At 51.9% G+C, this 21190-nt stretch overlaps 1 protein-coding gene and 1 pseudogene across 4 annotated transcripts; one reads left to right on the forward strand and one right to left on the reverse strand.

The window, feature by feature from the left end:
* On the forward strand, positions 1-18699 carry ZBED4 (zinc finger BED-type containing 4). Of its 4 annotated transcripts, none has more exons than XM_019668623.1 (4): positions 1-33; positions 3312-3504; positions 10598-10740; positions 13577-18699. In XM_019668623.1, exon 4 carries the CDS (start codon positions 13905-13907, stop codon positions 17436-17438), a length of 3534 nt encoding a protein of 1177 aa, XP_019524168.1. In that variant the 5' UTR covers positions 1-33; positions 3312-3504; positions 10598-10740; positions 13577-13904; the 3' UTR covers positions 17439-18699. The 4 variants fall into 4 exon arrangements, with proteins under 4 accessions (XP_019524168.1, XP_019524171.1, XP_019524170.1 ...); XM_019668626.1 differs by having other exon boundaries at positions 3312-3389; XM_019668625.1 differs by lacking the exon at positions 1-33 and having other exon boundaries at positions 3099-3504.
* Positions 7124-8534, reverse strand: LOC109396607 (trafficking protein particle complex subunit 4 pseudogene; annotated as a pseudogene).
* Positions 18700-21190: the final 2491 nt, after the last annotated feature.

A 21190-nucleotide genomic window follows, 5' to 3' on the forward strand; every position in this document is an offset into this window, starting at 1 on the left:
CTGGAGCCGCGCTGCCCGAGCCCGGAGCCCGCGGTGAGTGCGCGGCCAGAGCCGGCTCTGTCTCAGACGCGAGCTCGCGCCCGGCCCGGCCGTCCCGGGCCAGGCTAGGGTCTGGGTAGGGGTCAGGGGTCGGGCCCGGGGCCGGAGCCGGGTCCCCGCGACATCGTCTCAGCCCGGCGGGGGCAGAGGGCTGGGGTTGGGGGCCGCGGCCGGCGCGGCCTCCCGTGGCCTCGACCCCGCCCGGGCCGCCCGACTGGGCCGCGGTGCCTGCAACGCCGGAGCCTGACCCCAGCGCCGACCCCCGACCCCGACCTGGACCCCGCTGACAGCTGGCGGGCGGCGGGCCCGGAGACCCGGCCCGGCCGGTCGATCGCCCCCGAAGCGCGTTTTCCGGGCGGCAGGATTTTGTTGACGAAACACCTAAAGTGGTAAAAAGTTGGTGCGGTCCCGTCGCCGCCGCGGCGGGGAGCGGACGGCGAGGGGGGATTCGTTCGGGCGGAGGGGCTCCGAGAGCTGCCTTCGCAGAAGTTCCCATGTCGGTGCCGGAGTCAAGGCTGACCACGCGTGGGGTCGGCGCCCGAAGCGAGTCGTGCTTCTGGAGGGGGCCAGCCAGGGCCGGGGCTGCAGGGCCAGAGGGGACGGAAATCACCCGAGAAGAGCGGTTCTCGGGTGGGGGTCCCTGGCCAGGCGGCCAGCGCTGCTCCTCCAGCAGGCGGCAGGTGCTAATTGGGTGTCTGTCTTGAGGCACTTTGCCCTCTGCCACCACAGCGAATTGCCTTGCAAATTATGTTTTTAGGATTTTTTTCTCTAGATATATTTCACTTTCAGTGGCATTTCCAGGAAGAGACCACCAGGGGCCCCATTTAAACATGTCTTAGGAAGCAAATGAGATGAGTTCTTTATTAGTGCATGTTTTTGAAGCTCCCAGTTAACTGTATATATCTCTGAATATGAACATTCAATTTTAATTAATAAAAATATGTATCAAATTGCAAAGCACGATTTCAATTGTTTTTCCAATTGTAGTCTTTTTTCTAGGCCCAAGTAAACTTAAGAGTCATTTGTGCATCTTCTTTTGTCCTTTTTCTGTGACCCACACCTAAGAGCATCGCCAGCCCCAGTGATCCCCTTGTGCTGTCTTCCTATTGTAAGTGACTTTCAGTAGACACATGCGTTTCTCTGGAAACAAACGCCTGCCAAGCTGAGCCAACAGAAGTTCTATTGGCATTCTCTGTTTGTAAAAAGGGAAGTTATCTGTTTTGATGTTAACTGGGATCAGATCAAGTGCACAATTTTATTTTTTTATTTTTTATTTTTTTAGATTTTTTTAATTGGGAATTGGGGGATGGGAACAGCGCTAGGGAATTGGGGGCAGGGGAACAGACAAGTTGCTGTCGTTCTTCAGTCTAGTTGTGGAGGACGTTGCTTCACTGGCCCAAGTTGGCACCATCCTTGCGCTCTTCCCGGGCGAGGCAGATCAGTCGCCGGCTTCTGGACGGTCACGGCGGCTGCTGGCTGCTGGCTACTCACTGTAGCCCATGGCAACCCACTGCAGCAGGGGCTGCAGCCTACACCGTCGCCGGCAACTTACAGCAGCCCAGCTCCAGGTTGAGCTGTTGTTCAGCATCTTAGCTGTAGAGGGCAGTGTCACTGGCCCTAATATGTGGGATCCAAACCGGGGCCCTCTGGCGTCCCAAGCCAGCTCTTAACCACTGCACCACTCGGCCGGCCCAAGTTCACAATTTTTAAAAAATCCACTTCAAACTTTTATGGGGCCAGTCTGCTAAAGAAGGGTATCCTTGTGACTTTATATGTAGAAATATTAATTTTTGATGTTTTCTCCATAACATGGTGGTAAAGTGAGACTAGGAAGGATTTAGGTGGGGCTTTTAAGTGCTATGAATAAGCCAGATTTCAATTGTGAATTAATTTTGGTTACTAAACAAAGTTATCTTGTGAGAGGAAACTGCTTACAGGAGTTGGACTCCATACTCTGAGGGTTTCCAGTGGGATGTCCTTGAGAAATACACCTTCCTGTAGTCCTTAAGCAGAGTCTATCTGCATGTCTGATGTACATTTTCTCAGGAAAGGATCCAGCACAAGTTAAGAGCTATTTTGTGAATCTTCAAAGTTTCACAGGACACACTCTTCTCTATTGGAAGAAAGCTTCGACTTTAGTCCACTTGACAGTTGAGCACTTGACAGCGCCCCCGCCCCTTCCCACCTGGTTAAGTCCCGAGTCTTGGGATGGGAACACTCTGCTATTAGTTAATGCACCACACGCACACGAAGAGGTCCCTACGTAACTCAAGCTGTGCAGAGAATAGAATATCTCTAACACTCAGAGAAAGACTAAGCAACTTATTAGGGTTATTGACTGAATTCTGTGTGTGCGAAGAAGCTGCTCTGAGATACTCATTTAGTGAAGGAAATGCATTGGCCCTCTGTCTCTGCGGGTTCTGCATCTGCAGGCAGATGGAAAGTAATTGGAAAAAGAAAGTTACATTGTTGCTGGTGTCTCCTTTATAGTTGGCTACGATGTTGCATGTTGGGCTGTACTGAACCGGCACAGACTTTTCTTGTCATTATTCCCTCAACAACACAGTATAACTACTATTCACATTGCATTTACATTGTATGAAGCATAAATAATTGAGAGATGATTTAAAGTTTACGGGGGTTGTGTGTTATGTTAATGCAGTTGACCCTTGAACAACATGGGTTTGAACTGTGAAGGTCCACTTATACGCGGATTTTTTTCAATAAATAATGTAAATGTATTTTCTTTATGACTTTCTTTATTATAAGAATACAGTGTATGATACATATACAAAATATGTGTTGGTGGACTGTTTATGTTACTGGTAAGGCTTGTGGTCAATAGTAGGGTATTAGTATTAATTTGGCGCGAATCAAGTTGTCCGCGATTTTTTAAAGTTTTTTTTTGTTTGTTTTGTGTTTTTTTTCGGGGGGGGGGCGGGGGGGACTGTGTTTTTCCAGAACCACCAAATCCAAGTCAAGTAGTTGTTTCAGTCTAGTTGTGGAGGGCTGGGGGATCGAACCAGCAACCTTGGTGTTAAGAGCACTGTGCTCTAGCCACCTGAGCTAACCAGCCGCCCCTATACGCGATTTTTTACTGTTCCGGGGTGAGAGTGGGGATCGGCACCCCTGACCCTGCCTTGTGCAAGGGCCACTGTACTGTGCTGTTTATATAAGGGACTTGGGCATCCTCGGATTTGGGGATCCGAGGTGGGTCCTGGACTCGATCCCCTGGACACTGAGGGACAACTTTATGTGTGTCTGTGTTTCAGATCCCTGTCCCACATAACATTTGGAGAGGGACCAGACTGGGAAATGGAGCTGCTGGAACGTCAAGAGCAGTGACCATGGTCAGTGCAGTCCTGCATTTTGTATTTGCCATTTTTTCTTTGCCCGGCTTCAGTCCCTGGGGCTGATTTCCTTCTCCTTCGGTGTGATGACTGCCTTGTGAGGGGAGCAGATCAGGTGAGTGACCGCTGGGCACAGTGGCGAGCGTGGAGCCTGCGATGGGGTTAGAGGCCCTTGCGACTGCCCCTCACCAGCGTTGTTTCCGGAGCTTCTCTGCACAAAATGTGCAGTTTCTTAGAGTCAGCGACTGTCAGTCTTCTAATTCCTCTTGGATTTTGAAGTCACTATTTAAATCTCAGATCTTGAAGATGGAAGCTGTAGGGATCTGTTCTTATTTGTGTTTTGTGTTTTGCTGAATCTAGCTGCGTGAGAATGTCTTAGAGAGCCTCTGACTCTTACTGCCTGCCCACAGCCTCCCCATTCTGGCCTCTCTCCAGTGTCTGGGTTACAGCCTGTTTCCAGCTCTTCTGCATCCCCATCTTTCTCCCGCACTCCACCTTTCATCACCTGAATTCTTCGTCAGTCTAGAATACTGCAGCTCACTTCCTTGCTAATTTGATATGTGCTTTTGGTAGTTGAAATTCCGGAAGGCACTGCTGGAAATAAAAGCCTTTTCTTCTCATGCCCCCTATTTCTGAGGCAAAGGGGACGGGAGAGACACGGGTGCCCAACCCGCCTCTGCCCTGCACCTGGCATTGCACCATCTGCTGGGCAGCGGTGCTGTTCAACAGCAGGCCCGCCCCAGGAGAGCCTAAGAGTGATGGATAGACGTGGGCCAGAGCCAGTGAGTGCTCCAAGGACAAATCTGGACGGGCGAGGGCATAGGTGGCGGGCACTGTGACACGTGCCCGGCAGACCTTGCCTCTCGGAGCAAAAGGACCTTGAGTCCATCCCGAAGGACCTGGGGGCGACGGGGTGGAGTCTGGCCCCTCTGCTTGAGCCTGTCCTGTCAGTAACCCCCCGCCCCTCGTGCTCCTGAGGTGGTACTCTGCTTAGTTTCCGAGCTCCGTCAGGAGAGGCCTGTCAGCAGCTGGGCTCCAGCTCTTTCCCAGCCACGTCTGTGCCATACGCACAGCTGATACCGGCCTGGGCGGGCTGGGCTAGGGCAACCCTGCCGGCCCACCGCGGGGTGGTGGCTCCTTGCTCTGGCCATATGGCCCTGCACTTGCTCTGTCCTGCTTCACCACCCCTGCAGATGTAAACGGAAGGGCTGAGCTTTGGTCCAAGGCCATTGCTCACTGAGCCTCACCTTGTGGTCAGCTCAGCTCGCCTGCTCACCGCAGAGGGAACAGTGTCGGGGTGCTGTTCCCGGAACGCTCCGTCACCCTGTCGCAGGGGTCGTGTTCCACATCCTGTAAGAAAAGGACACTTTAAAGATTCTTCCAGCAGCTTCCAGCCACAGCAGCAATTTCAAACCTGTCACTGGTGGACTGCCCTGTACCCCACAGGAAGAGGTCAGCGACAAGGATGCTGGTGTCGGGTAAAGGAGAACCACCTAGGGAGCCCTGGCCTGTGACCCAGAACATACCAGGTGGAACAGGGACCTTAACGGGGCCTGTTTGCTGGCCTGGCGTGCGCTTTGTCTCCAGGGAGCCTTCTCACGGCGTCCGACTGCATCTCGTGGAGAGGGCTCTGGCTCTGGGTTTCTGAGGCCTCAGCCTTAGCAGCTGTCTCTGCTGTGGTCTGGGTTCTCCATCTGGGGTTAGCCAGTGCAGAGCTGTAGTCTCCTTTGCGTGGGCACAGTAGCTCCTGCTGGCATTTGGCTTTGAGACAGTTGATGCTGTCGCCACCCCTGGAACGTGTTAGCTGTGGCCACATACCCTCTGCATATGCTGACATGGTGCCAGATGTAGACCCGACCTGGCTGCCCAACCCTGGTGGGAACACTGGCCCCTCAGACGCGCTGCCGGCAGGACTGTCGCAACTCACCTTTGATTCCTTCCTTGTACTTGACAGCTCCTGGAGAGCACGTGTACTTTGACTTGGAAACAAACATGCATCAGTGTTTCAAGGTTACATTATGAAGTCCCCAGCTTACAGAGGGTTGAAAGCATCGTCCCACCACAGGATAGAGCCCTGTGACAGCGTCGCCATGACTGCCCCTCCCGCCCATCAGGTGGCTGCCGGGCTCTCCCAAAGGCAATTGCAGATAGCACATCACGTCACCTCTAATGCCCTCTCCTCCGAAGAAAAGGCAAAAGGATATTCTTCTCTACAGCCAACAGCACTGTCCTCGCTGACATTCCCCAGTTATCCCTGGCTGTCATTAGCTGTTTCTTTCCAAACCAGCATCCGGGGGAGTGCATCGCTGCTTACGTCTCTTTAGCTCTGGAGCAACACCCCCTCCCCCGCCCGTCCCAAGTTTTTCCACAACACTGACTTTGAAGAGACTAGGCCAGTGTCTTGTGAATGTCCCATGTCCTGGAATTATTTGCTGTTTCCATGCCATGCCATTTAAGTGCCCCTCTGCCCCGTGTCTGCCCTGTTCTCTGGCAGGACGGCAGCCCCTTTTCACACAGGCCGCACCCTACCACACCTTCCTCGGAGCGGGTCCCTCCGGGCCGGAGCCAACTTTCTAGCGCTGCTGTTCTTTATTTTGTTTATGTTTCTCTCATCCATTACATCCTAAGGAGGCAGGGAAATGCTGAATTCTCTCCCTTTCTACCACTTTTCAGGTGAAGGAGTTGGTTGTAATATTTACCTCCGTGTTTTTTATATTTCCTTCTTCTTTGACTATCAGTGCAGGCTAATGGATTTTTATTCATTCATTATGGTACAGTCTACTAACGTCTTCTGTTTTTGTTTTTGTATGTTCATGCAGTTGTAACCTCTCACCCATCGTCTGGGAGCACTTCCTTTCTGGCACGTTTCCCTTCCCTTTCCAGGCCTGCAATGAGCCATTTCTCCAAAGTGCTTCAGTTCCTTTCAGTGCAGAAAGGTTATTTAGAAACCACGCCCTGGGTGTCACGTGTGCACGGTCCGTTGACACCACTGCTGTAAGCGCCTCTCTGGTGGACGGGGCTAGGAAATACACTTTATTAAGATTGTATTGGGAAATTGGGGGAGGGAACAGCTTTGGGGAATCGAGGAAGGGGAACAGACAAGTTGCTGTCCTTTTGTTCTTTAGTCTAGTTGTGGAGGACGTTGCTTCACTGGCCCATGTTGGTATTATCATTGCTCTCTTCCCGGGTGAGGGAGATGGGTCGCCGGCCATTGGACGGCTGCTCACGGCGGCTCATGGCAGCACATGAAAACTCACGCCAGCTGCCGGCCAGCCCCACTGCAGCCTACACCGTCGCCGGCGACTCACGGCAGCCCAGCTCCATGTTGAGCTGTTGTTCCCCATCTTAGCTGTAGAGGGCACAGCGTCACTGGCCCTCATGTGGGATCCGAACCGGGGCCCTGCTGCTCAGAGCTGGCGTCCCAAGCCAACTCTTAACCAACACGCCACTCGGCCAGCTCGTTTGTTTGTTGTCTTAGGTCGCAGGGAAATTAGGGAGGATCTGGTCCAGGCTTAGGAGCAAATATCTGAAGGTCTTTCTCCTGCAATAGAACTGTGCCCAGCAGTGGGGAGGAACACACACGCATCTGTATATACTGTGGCAAGGAGTTGTAGGAGGGAAGGTGTGGACATGAGAAACATGAATTTTTATAAAAGTTTATTTGAGCCAAACTGACGTATATACCAAGGAGCAAGATCTCAAGTGCTCCCTGGAATTTCTTTTTGACCCATGAATTATTTAGAAATGTGTTTTTATTTCCATATATTTATTGATTTCTCAAATTTCCTATTGTTTTATCATCTAACTCTCTCGTGTCTGAAGGACATACCTGCATAGTTTCAGTCCTCTTAAATGTATTAATACTTGTTTTATGGCTTAGCACATGGTCTGTACCGTGGAATGTGTCATGTGCATGTGAAAAGGATATATATTGTGCTGGTGTTGGATGGAGTGTTCTATAGATGTCTGCTAGTTCACATAGCTTGATGGTCTTTGTCCTTGCTGATTTTGTCTAGTTTTTGTACTTGACCTTTGTTCAGGTTTGCTAATTCTTTCTTCTGCTAGCAATTGAGTCCCTCTAATGAATTTTTCATTTTCGCTATATATTTCAACTCCATAATTTCTACTTGGTTCTCTTTTATAATTTCTCTCTCTCTATTGATATGTATTTGGTGAGACATTTGGCATGCTTTCCTTTCGTTTCCTTATACGTGGTTTCCTTTAGTTCTTCCAACATATTTATAATCGCTAGTGTAAAGTCATTGTCTAGTAAGTCCAACATCTGGGCCCCTCAGGGACAGTTGCTTTTTACTTTCATGTGTGGGGGCCATATTTCCCTGCTTCTGTGTGTGTCTTATAATATTTTTGGGTTTTTTTGTTTGTTTTGTTTTTTCCGAGATCAAAGGAATGTTTATTACAGCATTCATGGGCCTACCTCCTCCATAAATAAATCTGTACAGAGTTGGGAAGTAGGACCATAATACATACAGGAGGGAAGACAGCATGGTCTTAAGGCTTGGGGATCAGTACACGTCATCAGGCTCAACATCCTAGTGTCAAGTGCACTAACAAGGCTGCTGGGCTCTCCACTGGAGTGGAGACAGCAGGGCCTCTGCTGCAGGATCGCTCAGAATTTGTGGGGAGGGGTGTCCATTGCATGTTCAGCCTATTACCCAGGTCCAAAAGTTCCAGCCTTCTCTGCCACCGCCAGGGCTAACTTCAGGTTCTGGTCAAACAGCTCACACCTGATGGGCATTTCCAGAGAGTAGAATGGATTCTTGAGGGCGAAGTCAGTGTCTGGAAGCAGTGTAGCTTGAATGTGTCTGTCTCCAGCATCTCAGTGCCTGAGCTGCCCTGTTCAGGAGACAGCTGGGAGCCAGTTGCGAACAGCGAGTGGAACATAGAGGCCAGCATGAGCTCCTCATTGGAGGTAAGGCGGGGTCGGCCGAACCAAACGGACACCGGGTAGTTAGAAGGGCTGCCCAGGTACTCCAACACCTCTTTCTCATCAGCTGTGTGCTTGCCGTTAACGTCCGTGCCACTGATGGCCAGCACTGCGTGGCCCACTGCAGAGGTGAGGCAAGGGTCAGCAAAGCCCCATCCAACAGATTCCGCTATAGTTTTGTTTTTGTTGAAAACTGGACATCAGATCCCTCTCCCTCTGGAGTTTGTTGTTATAGCTAGGGTTCATTTTGTTCTGTTTTTGCCTATTTGTTTCATTAGTGACTTTACTGTAATAATTCTGAAAAGTCTGTATTCCTTGTAGTGTTTGATCACTTAAATCTCTGCTTGCTGAGCTTGGTGGTCAGTTACTGATGAATCAGAGATTTCCTTAAATGCTTTGAACAGATGTGTCTGGCACCCTTGCCAGGGGACCTGTGTATGTATGTGCTGGGACAGGCCTTTGTCCTCAAGCAGTTTGTCTTGCCTTCACCTTCTGCTCGCACAGGGCTTCAGGGTCAGCCAGAGGGAACACCTCAGTCTTTCCTGGCTTGTGCACAGCTCTGCACATGCCCACGCCCTTCGACGTCACCAGGACTCTGTCAGCGCTCTTCAAAGCTCACTGCAGACATCTGGTTCCCAGGCTCTCGCTTGCCTCACCTGGTGGTGTAGCTTTAGGCAGCTGTGATGTTAAAAAAGAAAAAAGCGCAGCTGTTTGTTTTCAACTAACACCCACAAAACAAGCTCCAAGTCAGGTCAAATAGCAACCGTGCTCTGTGAATGGGGCTTTCCTAGGGACCTGTAACAAAGGTCAAATAGTGACAGTGTTGTAGAGAGGGGGGCTTTTCGAGGGGCTGCAGACCTGGTTTGCCCCCTCGGGTGCCTGCCAGGCTGTGGATCTGCACACCTGCCGCGGCTGTGGAGCTGCTGGCTTCATGGCTGCTCATGGGAAGGAAGGGTGGGAGGTCATGTGCACAGCCTGCTGTCTCAGGTCGATCGTTCTTGCATTAGTGCTCCTCGGGGTGTGCAGGCCCCCGGTTAATCCTGAGCTCTGCACTTCCTTTGCTTGTCTGGAGCAGCGGCTGCACAGAGGTCCTCCCCATGCCACTCAGGACAGTGGCTGGCTCCGAGGTCTCGCGGGGTGTCCCCTCGCCCTTCTCGCCCTTCTCTTTCCTGTGTTCTTTCGTCCTCGAGTTTCTCCCCAGCAGTTTCTCGTTACTGCGGGTCTTTGCCCTGGAAGGAAGCTCAGGTCCAGCTGCTGTGGGCCTCCCCTTGGGCCCCGAGCCCCCCTGCTTTACTGCCAAGAACACGCCTCCTGATTCCAGCAGCCTGGTCCTGGCACTGCCAGAGTACCTGTGGGCTCCCTGGGCATTATCAGTGTGGCACATGCCCAAGGCTTCCTTCTCTTTTCTCCTGTGCAGATCCAGTACCGTACAGGCCTTGTGTGTGTGCATGGTTTGTCCTCGGCTTATACTCTGGAGTTGAGGAAATAGCGGATCAGTTTTGTCTTGTTTTGATGTTCTCCATGAGACTGTGGTTCCCTGTTCTAGTTCTGTGCTGTATTACCGACAGAGACTAACTGCTTAAAATGAATAAAATAACCACCCTGAAGAGGGAAAACTGACCCGAGAACCTCTTGGACACAATGCTTGCTTCTATATGCTCAAGCCCAAAGACAGACGTTTATAAACTAGTATCTCTAGTTAGAAAGCTTGTTCTCCCTCCTGGGTTAGCTTCTGAAACGACTCTCTGGGTATTGTAGAACTGAGTCAATGCGTAAACCTTTTAAGGTGGCAGGGGCCAGATTTCTCACTGCTGGAGAAAGAAGTTACAAAGACGGAAAAAAGGAGGCTAGAATGATCCTGTGGTGTTGGGTTGAAATTGGAGGTGTCAGCGTGAAGTTAGGGTGTTTATTACATGCATGTCAATGTGTGTGTGTGTGTGTGTGTGTGTGTGTGTGTGTGTGTGGTTTTTAGTTAATCCATCGGAAGGGCCTAGAAGCAAAGGCCCCCAGTGGCAGTGAGCACACCACACACCTCGCTCTCTACCCATCAGTATTGTTTTCATTACTCTGTCGTTTCTGCATCACTGAACTTTCGTATGCAGTTATATTCTTTCTGCCTGAAGAACACTTGCATTTCCTGAAGTACAAGTCACCAGGTGACACATTCTGTGTTTGATTTGTCTGATTGTTTTTATTTCATGTTCATTCCTGTGGGAATATTTATGCTGAGTATTGAATTCTGGTTTGGCTTTTATTTTTTCAGAACTTTGAAGACATCACTCCTCTGTCTCCTGGTTTACATTGCTTCTCTTGAGAAGTCTGAAAACAATTCCTCAGGAAGTTTTCTCTTGTATGTTACAAAGACCAGCATAATGAGCCCCGCGACTCATCACCCTGCTTCAACAGGTAGCAGCCAACTCATGGCCGTTTCCGTTTTGTCTGTACCCCTCACTCAGTTATTCTGAAGCAAATGCCAGAAGTCATCTCATCAGGAGGTGGCATCGATCCCACAGGTGGAGGGCTCAGTCTCACAAAACGGCTCCCCCTTCAGACACCAACTCCAGGTGTCCCCTGGGCTTCTGACCAACTGGCTGCAAATCGGGGTTCCCACAGCCCCTTCCTCAGGTTTGATAATTTGCTGGAGCAGCTCACAGAACTCAGGGAAACATGTCTTATGTAATAAATAATACTTACAGTTTTAAAGACTAGGATGAAGGATCCAAGTGAAGAGCCAGGTGAAGTGTCCGGAGGCCCAGGTCTGGAGGGGCCTGAGCATCTGAGATGCAGCACGTCACCCTTCTGGCACGTGGATGTGTTCTCCAGCCTAGAAATTCTGAACCCTGTACTTGTGGGATTTGAGGGCACGTCATCAGGCAGGCACAGTCAGCTGTGAGCTCAGCGTCCAGCCCAGCGCCCCCTCTCCGGAGGCTGGGGGTGGGGAGGCCTGAAAGTTCCACATTCTAACTGTGGCTTAGTCTTTGTGGTACCGAGTCCCGTCCAGGAGCCACCCAGACTTGCCTTGTTAGAACCAGAGATCCTCTGTCACCCAGGAAGTTCCAGGGGATTCAAGAGCTCTGTGTCAATGCCCCCATCATTCAGGAAGTGACAAGGGTTTGAGGAAGTGGGGTCAAAGACCAAATATTAGCAGGAGCCAAGGACGGAGACCAATGTGTATATATAGTTCATATTATTTCACACTGGGCATAACTGATATACATTAAATTGTACAGTCTGATCAACATACATAAACGCACACATTTGTGTCATGTTTCTATACATGAACAGCTGCTGTTGACATTGGGGACAGGCTGGAGTCCCCAGGGGCTGGGCTGCCCTGTAGCTCTGTGCTGGTGGACGGAGGGTCAGTGTCCCCACTATGTGCTTGGGCACAGGCCCAGCTTACAGCACCAGGTGGTCATCTCTGGGCATCCAGTGCCCTTCAGCGGCCTCCTCTAAGCTGCGCTGGCTCCAGGCGGCAGGAGGTGGCTGAGGACGCTGTGTCTGCACGGCTGTCGGAGGCACCGAGTGAGTCTGGGGCCAGCCTCCTGCAGGCTGCCGGGGCCGACGCAGGCACCGGGGCTAAGCCTGTGCCCGTCCTCTCCATGGGCAGCCTGAACACGCGGGCAGAGCCTGTGTCTGACCCCAGCCCAGCTCCCCATCCACAGGGGAGGATCAGGGCCCTGCCCTCGGCCTGGCTCAGCCTCCCAGTCGGCAGGGCCCGGTGCCCCTGGGGCAGCCCAGGCTCTGCCCTGGCCCCTGGGCTTCCGTGGCCATTCTCTCCTTCCATGGCCGAGCGCAAGCCTTTCCTTTCCATTTTCTTCATTTGTTCTCTGCGCTGGTTTTTATTTCGGGGCTGGCTGACGCCAAGGGTCAGAAATGTGCCTTTTGTCCCCACCATTTGGCATTCTGGTTTTGGTTTATGTGTAGTTTTGAGTTTTTCTATGCTGCTTGTATTTATATTGAACCCTCGTTGGTGTGTATTAAAAAAAGTGTGTTTCTCCTAGATTACCTAGAGTCTAGTTTCAGCATCGTAAGCCTGCTCGTCCTAGTATTTGTGCTGCCACATTGCCAAGACTGGGTTTTGGTTGCTTTCTTTATACTCTTATTATCAGCGCTCCACTCCTGCCACCTGCTCGCCATCCTTCACATCACATTTCAGGTGCTGCCCACTCCTGCGCCCATCACTCTCACGTGCCTTCAGAATAGCACGTACCTTGCTTCTGGCCTCTGTTGTGGTCAGGGTCCTGCAGTCCTCGAGCACTGGTGTGTCCCTGCCAGCTGCTGCCCCAGGCCTCCCCTCCACTCCCGCACGCAGCCACCTCGTTTCCTTTAGGACACTCAGTGTTCAGTCTGTGAGTAGGTGGTCGCGTAGCTTAGCTGCTGGGCTCCCAGTTCCTGTGACAGTCCTTGCAGCAGGTGGAATGAGACTGATTTGGGGGGTTCAGCTCTGCTGATGACAGCAGCTACTCCACCGTCTGATGGCTGAGGGCATCGGTTGTAGACCAAACGGACCTTTTTATACCATTGTAGGTTTTTTCTGTTGTTCCTCCCCCACCATCCTTTATTAATAGGCCATTTAAATTTAAATTTGTATCTTTTTTTCCGCTTGTTTTACAGTTTTGGGGTATTTTCATTGTGTAAGTGGATTTTTAAAAAGTTAGGGAACAAGTTTTTCTATTTTAATTTACTATCGTGGGATTTTTTTCCTGTGCATGTTGAGGCTGGTCCACCCCTGGCAGTATCAGTTTTTTTGGGGTTTTTTAAGATTTTTTTTTTTAATTGGGGAATTGGGGGGATGGGAACAGTGCCAGGGAATTGGGGGAGGGGAACAGACAAGTTGCTATCCTTTTGTTCTTCAGTCTAGTTGTGGAGGACGTTGCTTCACTGGCCCAAGTTGGCACCATCATTGCGTTCTTCCCGGGCGAGGCAGATCAGTCGCCGGCTTCTGGATGGCCGCTCACGCTGGCTACTGGCTACACATAGTAGCCCATGGCAACCCACTGCCACAGGGGCTGCAGCCTAAGCCGTCGCTAGCAACTCACAGCAGCCCAGCTCCAGGTTGAGCTGTTGTTCAGCATCTTAGCTGTAGAGGGCAGTGTCACTGGCCCTCATATGTGGGATCCGAACCGGGGCCCTCTGGCGTCCCAAGCCAGCTCTTAACCATCGCACCACTCGGCCAGCCCAGCATCAGTTTTAAATGTGTGATTTCATTCAGTGCTTGACTTGATTTCATTTCTTACAGGAAATGCAGGACCATCAAGATGGCGGCTATCCTGTTTCCAAGATGACAGGCAGGGCTGCACCGCATGAATGGACGTATGCAGCGTGAAGGACTTACCGAGCTCCTGGGAAGCAGTGGTCTGCGCCCTAAGATGATGTGCTCATGAGTTGCACACTCTGGTTTTCAGTGAGATGTATGATTGGCCATATTCATAAACATCCCGAAAGACAGAACTGTTGAAATCACTGAAGAAAATGTACATTTGGGGCACAAATGCGCATTTGGATCATTTTTTTTACCAACCTAAGAGATCAGCATGGTGAAGCAGCCGGAATAGTTATGGTCAGCCATGGAAAATAACCAGGAAACTCATCCCAAAGCGGGTGGTGATTTTGTTTCCGATAAAGTAAATTTTAAAATAGAAGGGGAAGATGTTGGTCAAATTCCGAACCACAGTCTGGAAAGAATGGACTTTAAAATTGAGCAAGAGGACAGGAAACCAGCTGACAGTGGTGACGGACGGGCAGAGACCAGAGAAACGAGCTGTGGCTGTGAGCCGCCGGGGAGGTGTGTCCCCGCCGACGGCGAGGACGAGTACGGGTCCCTGTTCTCACAGTACAGCAGCACGCTGTACGACGTGGCGATGGAGGCTGTGACGCAGAGCCTGCTGTCCGGCCGGAACATAAGCTCCAGGAAGAAGTCTCCGGCTTGGAAGCATTTCTTCATCTCTCCTCGGGACAGCACGAAAGCAATATGCATGTACTGCATGAAGGAGTTCAGCAGGGGCAAGAACGAGAAGGATCTGAGCACCAGCTGCCTCATGCGCCACGTGAGGAGAGCGCACCCCACGGTGCTCGTCCAGGAACACGGGCACGGCGCCGCCTCGGCCCTGGCCTCGCTTTCGCCCCCGTCGCTGCTGCTCCCGCCACAGCCCGCTGAGGTCGGAGACCTGGGTGCTGTGCTGTCGCCCATCAAACTGGTCCAGAGGATGGCATCTAAGATCCCGTCTCCCGATCGAGTGACAGAGGAATCTGTGTCTGTCATGTCTTCTGAAGACATCTCCTCCGACGTGTCCACCTCCGAGAAGTACGGCCGGGAAGAAGCCGCGGCGGGGGCCCCCCCACAGCTCCCCACGCCCCACTACGATGAAGTTGCAGAGAGCGGGGCAGAGAGGAGCCTTGCGCCTCACAAGGGCACATCCGGGTCCCGCCGGCGATCGGCGGTCTGGAGGCACTTCTACCTGTCGCCTCTCGACAGCTCCAAGGCCGTCTGCATCCACTGCATGAACGAGTTCAGCAGAGGCAAGAACGGGAAGGACCTGGGCACGAGCTGCCTGATCCGGCACATGTGGAGGGCACACCGCTCCATCGTGCTGCAGGAGAACGGCGGGGGGTCGGCCATCCCGCCCCTCTACTCCGCGCCCCCCACGCTGCTGCCTGCCCCTCCGCCCCCGGACGGAGAGCCCGGCTCCGTGTCGTCGTCGCCGGGGAGGCTGGTCCAGCCGCCCCCCTCGGCAGCCTCCTCCCCGGACCGGCTCACAGAGGACCTGCAGTCACATCTGCTTCCCGGAGACGCGCTGATGGAAGACGCATCGGTGTCATCGCCCTCTGATGCTGCCGGTGAGGCATCATTGGTGTCCTCTCCCGAGAAGCGGCAGGGTGACAGGTTGAGCCCTCGCATGTTTGGACCTGGTGCTGCATTCCAACAGAATAAAAAGGCAGTGAAGAGACTGAAGTCCGAAGTGTGGCATCACTTTTCGCTCGCCCCCACGGACAGTCTGAAGGCAGTGTGCAGACACTGCGGGTGTGTCATCAGTCGGGGGAAGAAGGGAGATGTGGGCACGAGCTGTTTGATGAGACATCTCTACCGACGCCACCCGGAAGTTGTTGGGAACCAAAAGGGCCTTCTGGGGGCCAGTTTGGCAAATTCTCCGTACGCCACCTTGGCTTCTGCAGAAAGTTCCTCCTCTAAATTAACTGACTTGCCAACAGTGGTTACAAAAAACAGTCCAGCTCTATTTCCCGTTCACAGCAAAAAGACCTCCAAGCTGTGGAATCATTTCTCCGTCTGCCCTGCAGACCCCACGAAAGTCGTGTGCCTGCACTGTGGCCGGACGATAAGCAGGGGAAAAAAGCCGACCAACCTGGGCACCAGCTGTCTGCTGAGGCATCTGCAGAGGTTCCACGGCAGCGTGCTGAAGGCTGACGTCCCCAAGACCGCGCTGCCCCCAGCTCCAGGCGGCCGCGAGCCACTGAGCACAGAATTGTCAGGAGCCTCCTCCTTTGACGACACCGATGAGAAGTTCTATGACTCTCATCCAGTTGCCAAAAAAATAACGAGTCTCATAGCTGAAATGATTGCACTTGACCTTCAGCCATATTCTTTTGTAGACAATGTTGGCTTTAACAGGCTGCTCGAATACTTGAAACCTCAGTACTCTCTGCCCTCACCTTCCTACTTTTCCAGGACAGCTATCCCAGGGATGTACGACAATGTGAAGCAGATAATTGTGTCACATCTCAAGGAAGCTGAGAGTGGCGTGATCCACTTCACGTCCGGAATATGGATGAGTAACCAGACCCGGGAGTACCTGACCCTCACCGCTCACTGGGTCGCGTTCGAGTCATCGGTCCGGCCGCACTGTGAGGATCACCACTGCTCAGCACTTTTAGATGTGTCACAGATTGACTGTGACTACAGTGGCAACAGCATTCAGAAGCAGCTGGAATGTTGGTGGGAGGCCTGGGTGACATCCACTGGCCTTCAGGTCGGTATCACGGTGACCGACAACCCGAGCATAGGCAAGACGCTGAATGAAGGGGACCACTCAAGCGTGCAGTGCTTCAGTCACACGGTTAACCTCATCGTCAGCGAGGCCATGAAGAGTCAGAGGATGGTCCAGAACTTACTCAGCATCGCACGGAAGATATGCGAGCGGGTACACCGGTCACACAGGGCCAAGGAGAGACTGGCCGAGCTGCAGAAGGAGTACGAGCTGCCGCAGCACCATCTCATCCAGGATGTCCCATCCAAGTGGAACACGTCGTTCCACATGCTTGAGCGGCTCGTCGAACAGAAGAGGGCGATTAACGAGATGTCCATCGAGTGTAACTTCAGAGAGCTGATCAGCTGTGACCAGTGGGAGGTCATGCAGTCCGTGTGTCACGCGCTGAAGCCCTTCGACGCCGCGAGCCGGGAGATGAGCGCCCACGTGTCCACGCTCAGCCAGGTCATCCCCATGATCCACATTCTAACCAGGAAGGTCGAGATGCTGTTCGAGGAGACGATGGGCATCGACACCATGCTCAAGTCCCTGAAGGAGGCCATGGTGAGCCGGCTGTCTGCCACCCTCCACGACCCCAGGTACGTGTTCGCCACACTGCTGGACCCGCGTTACAAGGCCTCGCTGTTCTCCGAGGAGGAGGCCGAGCAGTACAAGCGGGATTTAATCAGGGAGCTCGAGATGCTGCATTCTACCTCAGAGGACACACCTGTCTCCAACGGGTGTGGTCCAGGCTCCCCATCGAAGGACGCCGGTGGGGAGGACAACCTGTGGTCACTCATGGCCAAGATACAAAAGCAGGACCCGCGAGGAAAGACGAAAGTCCCCGAGGACGCGGTGCTCGCCTATCTGGAGGAGGAGGTGCTAGAACACGGCTGTGACCCGCTCACCTACTGGAACCTGAAGAAGTCGGCCTGGCCGGGCCTCTCCGCTCTGGCTGTCAGGTTCCTGGGCTGCCCCCCGAGCGTCGTCCCTTCGGAGAGGCTGTTCAGCACACACACCGAGAATGGTAGCTTCGGCCAGTCCAGGCTCACGATGGAACATTTTGAAAAACTGATCTTTTTGAAAGTGAATCTTCCCTTAATATACTTTCAGTATTGAGACTCGCAGTGGAGCCACCGGCTGAAGACCCTGTTGCTTGTTAGGCACCAGCTGTTTGTCCCGGGCTGGTGGCTCCTCCGGTCGGGGCCATGTAGGACATCAGACCAGGCACTCTCAGGTCCACGCTGAGCTCCCTCTGCTCTCACCGTAATGTCTACATGTGCCTTACTCCCAGTCCTTCAGGCCAGGAATCACGGCGTGTTTTTTTAAGACGTCCACTAGAAATAGCCTGTCTAGTCAATTATGAAATACGATGATTAGGTTTGAATCCATAACTGTAAAGTTTTTTAAAAGTTGGGGGTTAGTAATTTGTTTCACTAGAATGGCAGAGAAGATGTAAACAGTTTTATTCTGTAGGCTTTTTATTCAATTATGTAAAAACCACAAATCAGGTACTGTATTTTAGTTAAAAATTGCTTTAATTGCAACAAAACAGCTTTTGTGGCTGTCGAATAAAATCTGTACATAGGAGGTGGAGTTGAAGCCATCCTGACTGAGCGGTTTTTAAGTGCAGGCTCTAAAGTATGTAAGGAGCACAGAGAATATTCTGGAAGATAGCTGTTTACTATAAGAAAGACGTGGCATTTGAAGACAAAACTAAACCGAGGTGGATCACCGAGTGTCGGTGATACCGTGATTGGTGAGAACGTCCCATCTCCCGCCCTGCATTCAGGTCTCACGCGGCCACGTAGCTCTGACACCCGACTCGTTATAAGGGCGTCAGGCCGTGCACAACACACTCGTTTACGGCAGTGCTGGTGATTAAGCCTCCAAGCCTCTGACGTAGTCTCTGCACTTCAAAGCCGTCTTTTGAAATTTGTGTAGTGACCGCCAGTTTGATCAAATCATGTGTAAAATTCTTTTTTAGAAGAGATGGCTTATCAACAGGGAAGACTTATACGGAGGTTAAGAGTAGGGTTAGGTGTTTAGATTTATAATAGGGAACATTCAGCCATCACTGGGATTAGTTGTAGGATCCCAAGGACGTCAGAATGAAGTGTGAGCTGTCATATTCTTTTAACAATAATATGTCTTCAAAGTTTTTGCTTCAACAGGTAGGAAAGGGTTCATTTTCTTATTTCATACCAATTAAATATTATGGGTGAAGCAAGTCACTCCTTTGCCTCTGACCTTTTAGAAAAGTTGTTTTGTTAAAATACTGTACCTATTATTCATCTGACTTTGCATTGACTATGTTTTAGTGTATTTATAAATGATGAGCTCAGTTTCTGAAATTAAACTTTTTATTTGTGATTTTCTACTGCTGGAGGACACTGGCTTTTTATTCGTAGGATACTAGAAGTCACCCTCTGGGGCCAGTGGACACAGAAGCCACACGCGCGCAGCCTTCGCCCTGCGTAGGACCCGGGAGGTGGTGACGCAGCTCCCGGGGCTCTGATGCTGGTGCTGACAGTGCCGGGAACGTTCAGTGTGGGGCCTGAATGAAGGGCCTGGCAGGCAGCCCAGTGGGCAGCCTGGCGGTCACGTTGGCCGTGTAGCCTCTTGCCTGGGTGGCTGTGCACACGTTCCTCAGACCAGCCCTGTTCCGGATGCCCCAGGAGCGGCGACCAGGGGCACACGAGTGACCCATGCTGACCCGCGAGGGACAAGCTGACCGTCGGGGACAAGCGCCAACACTGCCCTGCTTCTCTGTGTGCCTGTTTCAAAGGTTTGACTTAGTCAGGTTTCCATAGTGGGGGAGGATTTGTCACATAAGGACAGTGAGCTGTGGGACAACAGTGTGGCCCAGGACTCCCGCCCCTCCCCTTCCAGAGCGGGTCTGTGCCAGCCCCCGGAGGTGCCCCGGCAGCCCCGGTCCAGCCAGCTGTAGCCTGCGGAGGATGTGGGGGCGCCCTCATCCAGCAGCTCTGGCTTTCAGGGGGGTGGCTGCAGATGGGGTGGGGGGGGGGTGAGAATTGAGCTGAGGAGACATCTAGTGATGTCGACCAGGACTCCAGCAAGAGGGCCCCTCAGGAGGGAACAGGGCGCGCGGCTGAGAAGCTATGTGGGCACCCTGAGCAGGGAGCACCACGGACTTCCGTGCCTACCAGCGAGAGGACCCAGCTAGCTGGGGAGACCCCTGGAGGGCAAACGGCTGCATCTTCACAGCCTCGAGCGCGTCAAGGTGGCCTGCCCTACTGCACCTTTCTGCCCGGAGGAAAATTTTCTTTCCATGGAAAGGTCCTGAGCTTCTCTAACTTTACTCACATACAGCTTTTTGTAAGAAAAATAGGACCAAAGACTGCAAGGAAAGAATGGACCACAGAGACAGACACGGGTGACCCAAAGGTCACTGTTCAGACATGGACGCTGATTAGCACACTCCAGAAGGTGGAGAATGTCGGCAGACATGAAAGCTACAAACAGGAACATTCTAAAACTGAAAAATAAAACAACAAACTAATTCAGTAGGTGGACCTAATATTAAGCTAATGAGAGGACTGCTGGATTGGAGCTGGGTCAGGAGAAAACCTCAGACTGGAGCGCAGAGAGAAGACGGACGTGGGGCATCGGGGTCTGACGGGTCCCGCAAGGCCTCGGGGAGTGCGCAGCCAGCACCCGAAGGAGCCTGGTGTCTGGGGGCTTTCCCAAACTAACAGCAGCCGTGGCCACAGCTGTCACAAACTCAGGATAAATAAAAATGACACACAAATCTATACCTCGGCAAATCACAGCAGAGTGCTGAAAACCGAAAACAAAATCTGGAAAGCAGAGAAAGGAAGACACTTTTATGTCCAGAGGAACGACTCAGCTGGCAGCTGCCCTTAGCAGAGGCAATGGAGGTTGCAGAACGGAGCAGCCTGTGAGGTGCAGAGGAAGTGACCGCCAACCTAGATGCACATGGTCAGTGGACACCCCGCAAAAATGACGGTGAAGGGAAGCTTCCAGACAAGAGAAAACTGAGAATTTGTCACCAGTGGACCTGCCCTGAAATGCCTTCTGAAGGGCGTTCTCCAAGCAGATGGATGTGTGACAACACTGGAAGGAATAAGGGACATTTCTGGGGAGGGTAAGAAACGGGAAGCCAGGGTGAGCACTGGCCATTCAAAACTGCAGGGTCGCTTGGGGCTTAAAGTAAAGGCAGAACGAGACCCAGCAGCATGCAAGGCAGTGGCAAAGGACAGGGAGCAAAGGCTGACAGGACCCTTCACTGCCCCGCAAGCCGTAAAAGTAGGAATTTAAAGTAAATACTAAAAGTCATATATGTATAACCCTAAGATAAAACTAACAGCAATAAAAATGTTTACGAAACTGACAGAGGAAATGAACTAACAAATACTTACATTAATCCAAAAGAAGGCAGGAAGGGACAACAGATGGGCAGAGAGAAGACACAGTGAAAGGGTAGATCTAAACCCAAACCGATCAGCAACTGTACTGAATGCAAGTGGAACACTAATTAGGAGATTGTTAGACTGGCTAAAATGGCAAACCCAGCTCTGTTCGCTTCCAAGACCCACTCAACACTGAGGACGCAGTGGGCCCGAGGACAGAGCTGGCGTGGCAATTATAAAAGCCAGTCTTATTGTAACCATGGTTTTATAACTCCTCTTTTCATTTTCTGCATGATTTAGGAGACTGATACGTTTTAAAAAAAAAAATTAACTTCTGGTTTGGGGTTCCTCATGTAAGGAGCTAGGAAGTCACCCCTCCATCCTAATAACACGTGACAAGCAGAAGAAACTGAAAAAGCAACAACTATTCTTGGATCTGCAGGAGAAGGGAGGGCACAGGGCAAACCACTGCTCCCA

The sequence above is a fragment of the Hipposideros armiger genome, unplaced genomic scaffold (genome assembly GCF_001890085.2).
Source record: "Hipposideros armiger isolate ML-2016 unplaced genomic scaffold, ASM189008v1 scaffold_530, whole genome shotgun sequence".
Classification (NCBI taxonomy): domain Eukaryota; kingdom Metazoa; phylum Chordata; class Mammalia; order Chiroptera; family Hipposideridae; genus Hipposideros; species Hipposideros armiger.